General features: G+C 50.4%; 1 protein-coding gene across 3 annotated transcripts in view; it reads right to left on the reverse strand.

The window, feature by feature from the left end:
* Positions 1–6828, reverse strand: part of LOC146816633 (cytochrome P450 2K4-like) — a 481215-nt gene extending 474387 nt beyond the window's left edge. For 2 of the 3 annotated variants that reach the window (XM_085610514.1, XM_085610511.1), the window contains exon 1: positions 6594–6828. In XM_085610514.1, the coding sequence (XP_085466640.1) occupies positions 6594–6779 (186 nt within the window). In that variant the 5' untranslated portion in view covers positions 6780–6828. The remainder of the gene's footprint in view (positions 1–6593) is intronic. The other variant, XM_085610513.1, reaches the window with a different exon arrangement.
* Between the last annotated feature and the right edge of the window lie 4675 nt (positions 6829–11503).

Raw genomic sequence — 11503 nt, forward strand, 5'->3', positions numbered from 1 at the left:
GCCCTGGTTACTTACAGGTAATCTTCATTACTTCTAGTATAGTCTTCCTCGCCACATGAGTTACGCAGTGAGCTTTAGCTCCACACTAGAACACTCCAAAGCAAATTAGCATCCCATGCCTCCCATCCCTCCCCAACATGGCCGACCATCATCACCCCTAACCCAGTATAAGGGGAGGGTCGACCCATCCCACTTCCTGTAGAACTTCCAAGCCCCAAGAACCACATGAAGCCGATAGCCAAACAGGGAGGGAGGAATAGGAACTCATGTGGCGAGGAAGACTATACTCAGAGTAATGAAGATTACCGGTAAGTAACTGGGGCATTACCTCCTTGTAAGTCTTCCTCGCCACCAGAGTTACGCAGTGAGCAAATACCCAAGCCCAGCTGCTTCATGTAAACTCACAAGAACCCACAGACAAAGGGACAATCCAAAAACAAGAAGGTGCAATCCAAACAAACATTCGGACTCCAACCAATAGGAAGCACAGACAGTGACCAACAAGAATCGGAAGGACCAATACCTAGAACCATCAGCAAAGATCCCAGCAGAAGGACCACTCCACACCACTCTGCAGCGAACTAAGAACAGGAGAGGAAAACACCAGGCGGAGGCCCAAGAGTCAGACAGACCCCCGGGAGACCGACCCGGGCACCCGGGCAGACGCCACAGAACCTAGTGCACAGAGGCCAGCAAGAGAGGCCTTGCAACCCAGTAAAACCAGGATGAGTGAGGAACCAAAAGAGACAAACAAACTGACCCAGCAGCAAGAAGATGCAACCCAGCCCCACAGACGCCAAACAGCGAGAGAGCAGAATCCACCCCAGACCAACTGCCGGAGGGAAAGAAGGCAACATACCTTCCCGGGAAAGGGCAACAACCGACGGGACCCGAGGAAGGAAAGGCAGGAACCAGATACATCACAAACCAGAACAGCAGGACCCGCAAGAACGGAGGAGAGCGCAGAAGAACACAGCACCCCCAACCGACCTTCAGGAAAACCCCACCAAGGCGAGGAATACGAAGACTAGCACCAACGGACCCACCAGAAGGGCCTGCAACACCAATGGAAGAACCCTGAAAGGCGCAAGGCAAGAAGTCCCAGGCCGCAGCAGAGGGCCACGGGACGCCCGTAATGCCATCCAAAGAGCCAGGCCAAAGGCAAACCATACAAAAAGGAAACAAAAACCCCCTCACTGGAAACACCGAAAAAGAGTCAAAAACTCCCAGAAACACAATAGCGCGAAAAAAGGCCTGAAAAAAAACAGGTATCAGAGCGCCATACATGAGCATCAGTCCAGAGCTGCGCCAGATGGACACACTCACCCATAGTGAGGTACGGGGAGAGCAAGAGAACAGCACAGAAACACCGGATGCTGAGCGACGGAGCCAAGACACAAACCCGGGACACTCGCACGGAGGACGATCACTCCAGCCAAAAGGCAACATCCTCACCCCTAAACCAATGAGAAAAAGACCCCCAAAGGTGAGAAAACAAGACAGAAGAGATGCCGGGCAATGGAAGACCCAAAGCAACTCCATCGCCGCCAGGGAGCATCCCAGAGACATCAGGCCCAACCACAGAAGCCAAAAGATGAAAACCAGAACCGCCACAGGAAACAGGAGGCGCCGCAATGGGGAAGGAAGATCCGGGAACACTCAGAACTCCTGGACGGCCACCACCCCCAGCAGAGGAAACCAAGGACGGCGAACCTCGCCGTTGAACCACCACAGAACACACAAAAGTCCCCTGTGAACAAAACCAGCTCAGACAAAGGAAACGGATGAAAGCAGGGAAACCGGCCCACGGAACAACAATGCATCCAGCAACCACACCCCTGAGCGTGGGGGGAGAGAGCAAAAGCAAGGCAGGGCAGGGCAGAACCCAACCCCTTCAGAAACTGAACCACTGACCAGCACCCAAACAGGGCCAGCAACATACAAAACACGACCACACACAGGGATAAGGAGGCCAAGGTGGGAAAAACCCATGCAGGCAAAACGCCCCACACCACACCAACCCTAGGAGAGAAATCGCTTAGAGTGAGAACGCCAGCAATGGCCAATCTCAACTGTCAGTCCCAGGTGGTCAGCCAGCCAGGGAACAACCAGGCCCGACCCAGCTGCACACATGAGACCATACGGCACCAGGTGTCACCAGTGTGGTATGGCCGAAGGCCACGGAACGAGGCAGGCCACCACTACCAGCAAGACTGTCCAGACCAGAACAGGAGGACCCTGAAGGGCAGGGACGACCCCCAGACAAGTCAAACGAAGTACACACAAAACCCGGAAGTAGGACCTGCAACCCGCATGCAGGCAAATAAATTCATCCAAAACAGAACAGGAACCCAATGTCGGCCACCAGTGCCGCAGGCCAGCAAAAAGTCAAAAGCACCCAGGAAGGGGGCACCAGAGAGGAAGACCCCTGGAAGAGGACTCCACCAACCATCAACCCCAAGCGGGCCGAAGCCGCAGAGACAGGGCCACTGGCAGACCGCAGAACAGGAGCCCCCGGTGACAAGAGAAGGAACACCACAGGCAAAAGATGGAAGAGGGCGATGCCGGGACACAAATAAGAGATCCCCAGATGACAGCAGAAAACGACAGGCAGGGAGCAGCAAACAGAGCCCTCAAGCCGGCAGGCGCACAGTGGGAGCCCAAAAAGCAGAGAACACACCTGGCCATGCCCAGGTATGGGAACACCAACCGGTATAAAGCGGGTCAAGCCACAGGGCCATGGTCTCCCTGACCAGAGAAATGCCACCGAAACAGGATGTGCGAGAAAGAGCACAACCCAGACCGTCTGGTCACCGGAGCACCAGGCACCCAGCCAAAAACACAAGGCGTGCCTAGGCGTACACCCATGCAGGCACCAATCAGGGTAGACCAGATAAGAGCAAGGTGTGCAGGGCGGTACAGCAGTAGGCTAAGGACAGGAACCGTCAGGGCAGAATGCCCACAGGCATAACCGGGAAAGAAAGACAAAGGACAAAACTTAGCCCATCTTCCCAGACCGAGAAGGGCAGCGCCCAACACAAACGGTCACCGAGGCCAATAATGGAAAGAAAAGCACAAGCACAGATGCTGTGAGGACAGGAGACAGGGAAGGGTGCAGAGCAAACGAATCTACCCATACCACTGAAAGACCAACAATGATCCAGGTCGCAGACAAAAGCAAAGGGCAACAAAAAAATGGACACACACAGTCGCCATCGGCCGCAATCAACAATAACATACGGACAGCCACGACCGGACACAAATGCATAAAAACATAGAAGAAAAGTGAGCGCTGCCAGGCCGGAACGCAAGCAACATCACCAGATGCGAGGGCGTAGCCAAATTAAAGGGCAATGCAGAGCAACAAAAGGGAAGAAAACTGGCAAAGACCCCCAACAAAAGGAGGGGGAAGCCAGATGGAGTAACGGTGCACCAATGCCCGTTGGCAACCAGTCCACCCTGCCACCAGAAACTCAAAGTGAGCCAAGTGCCCATGGGCAGAACCACATGGAACCACCCAACATGCACTAATGATGAAGGAATAGGCACAGGGTGCTACACCCTAGGTCACAACAGTGGCGAAGAGGGGTAGACAACAGAAGCAATCCTCAAGGAAAATATGCGCCATGACCAGACTCCATTGACCCAGCACACGTCACAGGGAAGCCACACTGTGGGTGCAGACACACCAAAAGGATCCTGGCTCGAGATTGGGCAGAAACAGCCACATCTACACAGTGCAAGCGACAACCGCCACAACCCCCAGGCAAACAGAAAAAATAGAGGCTGACAAACCCACAGCAACCAGACGCCACACGCCCAAGGGGCACAGCACTCAGCCCGGGGACAGACCACCACCACCACTGAGGCGGTAGGAGGGGAGTCCAAGCAGGGTAGGACCAGCCGCCAACCCCCTGTAGAGAAGTGGAAGGAGGGAGGGTGTGGCCGGGGCTGGACACGTAAGCTGAGCCCGGAAGATTGCCTGACCCAAACGGGAAGAGGAAGAGACCGAAGCACCGCAGCGCCAACCAGAGTCAAGCAGCAACGTCGGAAAACGTGCTACAAACAGGGAGGCCAACTGGCACACAAACACCGGCAAACAGAGAAACCGCCAGGAGCGCCAACAAGGAGCACAAGGAAACCCCACAATGGGACCCAGGGCCGCAAGACCCCCTCTAGACAAATGCTCACGGGCCCGCTTGCTGCCAGATGTAACGCCGCCGTGCCATGCACCATCAGGTGCAGAGCACCCAGCCCACTGCCACACCCCCCGCAAAGCAACACCCCCCGGCCCACAGGCCACCAGAGGACCCAGGGCACCCCGGAACGAGTGCGAGAGAGAGGCTGTGGCATGACCTGTAAATCGTCCCGCGGCACGGACCCAGCAGCCATGAAGCTGCCGGAAAACCCCAACCAGAGCCCCTTCCCACGAGGCACAGCAAGGGACAGAGAGGCTGAGGGCCCCCGACACAGCCAAAGCACCGCCCTTGTGACGGGGACCACCCAAAGTGCCGGAAGGAAGTAGGGAGGGCTGCAAGCACACCACGCCAGACAACCCACCCCCTGGCAGAGAAGCCAAGCAGGAGGCGCCGCCCCCTGGAGATTAGAAGACCGTAGGCCGACAAAACCTCCGGCTGACCCACCGCAGTGCTAGCCAAGACCAGGAGACACGTGGGGAAGTGGCAGGGGCCCCAGGTCCCAACAGACCACCCGTGAATACCGCATGTCACTGGAAAAGGCGCGCAGGGCCGAAACACCGGGGTTTGCGCACGACCCAGTCTTCCCACAAGGCTAAGGGAGTAGAAACGGCCAAACAACAGGTGAGCCCGCTAGGGCAGGGCAGGGCTGAACACACACAGAGGAGCCCGCTACCGCCAGAGCCCGCTAGTGCAGGGATACAATAAAGACAACAGTGCAAGGGCCGCTAGCCACAAGGTGGGGAAAACACCCAATGCATGAGCCCGCTCATGCAGGGCCTCTTCCCCAGGGCCCAGGGACCTGCTAGAGCAGGACCTTGCCCCCACTTACCTGATACGACATCACGCTCTGGAGAATCTGCACGCAGAACAAAAAAACAGGGATGGGTCGACCCTCCCCTCATACTGGGTCAGGGGTGAGGATGGTAGGCCATGTTGGGGAGGGATGGGATACTAATTTGCTTTGGAGTGTTCTGGTGTAGAGCTAAAGCCCACTGCGTAACTCTGGTGGCGAGGAAGACTTACGAGGAGGTAATGTGTTGTGTGCCACTCGCTTCTGAAATAGCACAGGGTGGAGCTTCATGACCAGATCGGCCTGAAAAGTACTTATTTAGTTTTACCTGTGACATTTTGTCACTAAAGATAATGGGGCAGATTTACAAGCCCCTTGCGCCACTTTTGCGTCACTTTTCCCATGTTAAAAGTGACGCAAAAGTGGCGCAAGGGGCTTGTAAATCTGCTCTAATGCATATAGGGGCATTTCAGCAACAACCGGCGATAATTATCGCTAAGCGCACTTAGCGCTAGGATAATTGTCGTCGGCTAGCGTGGATTTTTATCGCTGAGATAGCGTGCTATTAGCAACGCTTATCTCAAAAGCGATAGAAATCCAAGCGCTAACTGCCAAAAGTGAGATTATCGCTGGAAAACCAGCGGTAATCCCACGAAGTTTGGCGATAGCTTGCTGATAGGGTCTCACATACCTAGCCATGATATCCACCTTCCATATGATATCATGGCTAAGTCAGTTTCAAAGCAGGCGTAAGGAAAGTAGCGATAACAGAGGTTATCGCTACTTTTCTTGTCGCTATGCTGCTTTGCGTGAGGCTTGATAATAGGAGAAATGTCGCTAGGACATTTCTCCCGTTATCCTAGGGAGGGACGCCCACTTTGCATCTCGTTAGAGATGCAAAGATGGGCGTTCGGAATTCAGTCGCTAAGGCAAAGTTTTATGCGATAGCGTGACCTTGCTATTATAGCAATAAAATTATCACCGCTTTTCGGCCGCAAACGGCCGCAAAAGCGGCGATAATTTTTTATCGCCGCCTTGTAGATATGCCCCTTAGTTAACTCCTTTATCACGTAAACGCACACCAAAGGAGCAAGTTAAGTTTGCTCCGTTTGTTTGCTCCTTAGTAAAAGTTGTATGTAACGTGAATCTGTGTGCTCCTTTGTGCATAGCTCTGCATTTGTATGTATCAATATGGCCCCAGCTGCCGGGTGATTTTTCAATGATACCAGGAAAGTTTCCAGTGCAGGGGCCTTCCTTTGCATCCATTGACTAGTTGAAAAATGACTTTTGCCCGACAAAGCTTTGCAGAAACCACGTCACTTGGCACCACCAGTGTGTACAAATGCAACTCATGTAATCGTGGTCCCCGTGTGTCTCACACTAGTAAGGAAAAGCTAGCTATTGTATCTGTTTTGGATTTTGCACGATAATGCAAAGATTTAATTTAGAATACTCGAGTACCGGGATCCATGGTGGTTCACCCAAGGGTATGGATTACTTCATCTCAAACACGCATCGATTCTTTAAGTAAGAAACACGCACTGACTCTAAACAATGCAGAACGTCCATTTGCTGTGGCGTTAAAAGGCGCGCGCTGCGCTCACCTCGAGTAAGGTCAGGTAAGGTCTCCTCAGGTTCAAGATGTGCAGGTTACCGATGACCGGCAGCGGCCTCGGTCCGGGAGGGAAGTTGCTGTATTTGTCGCTTTTCCGTCCGTTTATAATGTGTATTAGAAAAACGAGAGTTAAACCACTAAGCAGCAACGCGACAACGGGATCAGGAAAATACATCTTTACGGGTAGCCCAGCAACACCAGCAGCTGCAGGAGAATCGCGGAGCACTACGGAAAGGAATGCCTGATACGTTTTTTTACCGCGTGTTACGCAATTTATTCTTGCTGCATCCCGCTTTTTCTCCTCCCATTTTTAGGTCTCGCCGAGTCAGCGCGTATGCGCTACTCGGAGAGACATTTTGTAGATGAGTTTTCAAAGTGCTGCTGGCTGGCCTAGCGCTTGCGTTCACGCGAGCGTGCACACGCGCAACCGGCTGCCAGCAGTCTTTCACGGGTCATTAGAACCGTGATGACTTTCGCAAAAGTAAAGAAATAGAAAAAAAATCGATTTCTTTACTTTTGCTATAATCGCTGCACCCGCGCTTTACTTTTAATGTTCAAAGTAAAGCGCCGGTGCCGCGATGCTTGTTGACAATGGGGTTAGTAAACATGCTTGCTCTCCAGCCCTTTGGGAAGAACCCAGTCCTCTTTGCAATTCAAGCCTGACCCTTCATTGAAGCCGGTCTGGGGTTGCTTTTGTTTCCTTTTAGAGGAGAGAGTTCGCAGGGTAGCAATTCGGTCTGGACAGTCCCTTTTGGTACTAGACTCATATTCATTTGCTTATGTCTGGTGTCTGCCTGTAATGGATGGGCAGGAATGCGACACGGGAATGACCTGTGGCCAGGTTAGTTGAAGTATTCCACCTATCGCTTTGTACTGAGTCATCTTTGTGGCCACATTGTCCTTCTTTTTTTGTTGCCAGAAATCCGTATACTTCAGCGCTTTACATAAATATGCAAAGCAACCCATTGACTGCAGCAAAGTGCGCTGGCGCACTTTTTAACTGGGGCTCATTAAATATAGACGTGTGCGGAAGGTTGAGTGCTTTGTTCTTGTGGTCTTTCTCGCCGCTGTTTTCTAAAAGTAAACAATGATTCCACCCATTGACTCGGAATCCAACCTGGCTGCATGTGCCGGTTGTGGATCGGTACTTCCTGTTTCGTTTACGGGGTAAGAGGTGCATGCGCGGGTGGACGAGGAGGGTTGTGCAATGCATGCGGCAATATTATCTCACCTGGCAGGCTGCACTAATTACTAGACAAGCGTCACATGGGCAAATGGCCCGGGTTACCGTTGGCACACCTGATCGACGTCCTCGCTGTTGTAAACAAGGCGTCTAGGGCATTGGGGCTGGCGTACAGAAATTTCCTTTCAGCCCATAGAAAAATCCCATCCCTAGGGGAGGTTGTTTTTTCGCATGGTCCCTCCCGCTGACTCAGTTTCACTATTATTAATTTCTTTATTGCCGCCATTCTTGTTTCTACACACACACACAACCACACACACAACCACACACACAACCACAACCACACACACAACCACACACACACACAACCACACACACACACAACCACACCCAACCACACATACAACCACACACACACACACACAACCACACACAACCACACACACACAACTACACACAACCACACACACAACCACACACACAACCACAACCACACACACAACCACACACACACACACAACCACACACACACAACCACACACACACAACCACACTCACAACCACACACACAACCACAACCACACACACAACCACAGCCACACATACAACCTCACATACAACCACACAACCGCACACACCACACACACAACCACACACACACACACACACACAACCACACACACACAACCACACACACACAACCACACACACAACCACACACACACACACAACCACACACACACAACCACACACACACAACCACACACACAACCACACATACACACACACACCCACAACCGCACCCGTGCCCACAACCGCACCCACAACCACACCCACACCCACACACACAACCACACACACAACCACACACACAACCACACACACACAACCACACACACACAACCACACACACACACACAACCACACACACAACCACACACACACAACCATACACACAACCACACACAACCACACCAAGCATTGGCATAGCCAATAGGTCTCGCCTCTGGGACCTTATAAGTGTTTAGCCATGCAACAGTTGATGTGGTTGCACCAAGGATATTGTGCTGCATAACTAAATACTTAGAAGGTGCCAACCACAACCACACATACAACCACACACACAACCACACACACAACCACACACACCACACAACCACACACACTCAACCACACACACACACAACCACACACACACACACACACAACCACACACACACACAACCACACACACACACAATCACACACAACCACACATACACACACACACCCACAACCACACCCGTGCCCGCAACCGCACCCACACCCACAACCACACCCACACACACAACCACACACACAACCACACACACAACCACACACACACAACCACACACACACAACCACACACACACACAACTACACACACACACAACCACACACACAACCACACACACAACCACAACCACACACAACCACACACACAACCACACCAAGCATTGGCATAGCCAATAGGTCTCGCCTTTGGGACCTTATAAGTGTTTAGCCATGCAACAGTTGATGTGGTTGCACCAAGGATATTGTGCTGCATAACTAAATACTTAGAAGGTCCCAAAAGCGAGACCTATTGGCTATGCCAATGCTTGTTCTGTTCGTTTGCCGTACCATCCACCTAGTGTTAAAGCGGAGTCATTATTTACATAAACTAATAATGCATGCGTTTCGGAGAATTCTTTTTTGTTGAAGGCAGGTTTTGTTAGGTTATTGGTCCCAGTTAGCGAGGGGGCGTGACTTTAACAGTAACTATCGTAAACGTATAGAAGTTGTGTGCCTGCAGTAAGGAATCCCAAACCGGAGTAAAAAAAGCTCTGGGCATAAAAACACACATCCAAAGCATAAACAGAACTGTGAGCTGAAAAACAGTACTGAATGTATCTGTAGAACGCCAGAATAAAAGACAACAAGGACTGGCAAAGCCAATAGGTCTCGGCAATCCGAGAGCTAATGGCGTTGTCAATGATAATGTCTTTTTGTCATGCGTTATAGAGGGGGTGGATGTATGTTGGGTGGAGTGGAATTATGTAGTTTGGATGGGAATTGTTTGTTGTGGAATTGTGTGGTGTTGAGTGAAGTTATGTGTAGTGGAATTTAGGTGGCATGGTGTGCAGTGGAAATGTGTGGATAGTAATTATGTGGTATTGAGTGTACTGGAATTATATGGAGTGGTATTATGTGTCTTGCAGTGTAATTATGTGGAGTTGTAGTGTGTGTTGTAGAAAGGCATGTAGTGGAGTGGGATTATGTGGAATTGAATATTGTGTAGTGATGTGGAAATCTGTGGTGTGGATTGGTTGTATGTGGTGTGTAGTGGAATTGTGTTGAGGAGGGGAATTGTGCGGTCGGTCATGGAATTATGTGGTACGGAATGGAAATTTATAGAGTTGAATTGTGTGGTGTGGAACTGTGTGGCGTAGAGCAAAATTATGTTGAAGGGAATTATGTGGCATGGTGTGGAGTTTATTTGTGTGGATTGTTGCTTTGTGGCATACAGTGTATTAATGTGGGGTGTATTTATGTGGTATTGAGTCTTTTATAGACCTCCCGCGCCATTGATAACACAGGGCTACTTACAGCAAAAGAAGAGTCAGATGTGAGACCATCTTGGGGTAACTCCAGGCTATCTGATTGGAGGCTCGTGAACAGATTTGCGCCTCTGTCCAACCTCGAAGCTTGTGACTGACTACAGCCAGCGCATACAAGCACGCAAATGAATTGTGAAAGGCAACCCACTGTGATTATGGCTATTAGTGAGAGTGCATAGTCACCTTTAATATACCACGCGGTCCAAAATACGGTATTTAAAATAGCCTCATGGAATGTGGCAAGTATTTCACCCAAGCTGAGTGACATTAATTGGTTAAAGTCATGGCAAGAGCACGAAATAGTATGTTTTCAGGAAACATGAGCTACGGATCCAGTGTTTATAAATGGATATCGCTCTTTTCAGACCCAAGTGAATCCATCTACCTCGGGGAGGGCTAAGGGGGGTATCCTGATCCTAATTCGGAACGATCTACCTGTAAAAGTAAAGATGAACGCCCAATTAAATTTCAACTTTCACATCTTGACGCTGGAGGTACAACAGGAAGGGACATGGTTACTAATACATTTTTATAATAACAGATTTGATTCAAATATGCACTCAATTGTGGGGGAGGTTGACAAAGCAATCACTGATACTGCACGCAATATTAAGAATGTGAATGTAAATATCATATGGTTAGGTGATTTTAACATTCACCGCTGTAATTTTAACATACTGCCTGTCTGTGGATTAGAAGATATGGGGGGAAAGCCAATACATCACTTTACACACAGTGAGTACGGCAACGGCTTATCCAAGTTATTAGCCTCCCTAAATATGGAAATAATTTGTGACCCAGACCCTGCAAAAATACATTTTGCCGAGAACTTTTCAACGAAATGGGGCGGAGTCAACGATTGACTACATACTTTTAACACTCCTCCTCAGGTAAGGGTTGTTAAGGTAGAAAATTCCTTTACGACATTTAGTGACCACACTATTTAATCATTAGAGCTGAAGGTACCAACATGAGAGACACAAAAGTGTAGCAATGTCGATACACCAATTGTGGATAGGAAAAATGGGGTTCAGCTGAAATGGGCACATATAGACAAAATCAAGATGATTCATGAAATCGTAAAATATAGACAAG

The sequence above is a fragment of the Triturus cristatus genome, chromosome 6, assembly GCF_964204655.1.
Source record: "Triturus cristatus chromosome 6, aTriCri1.1, whole genome shotgun sequence".
NCBI lineage: Eukaryota > Metazoa > Chordata > Amphibia > Caudata > Salamandridae > Triturus > Triturus cristatus.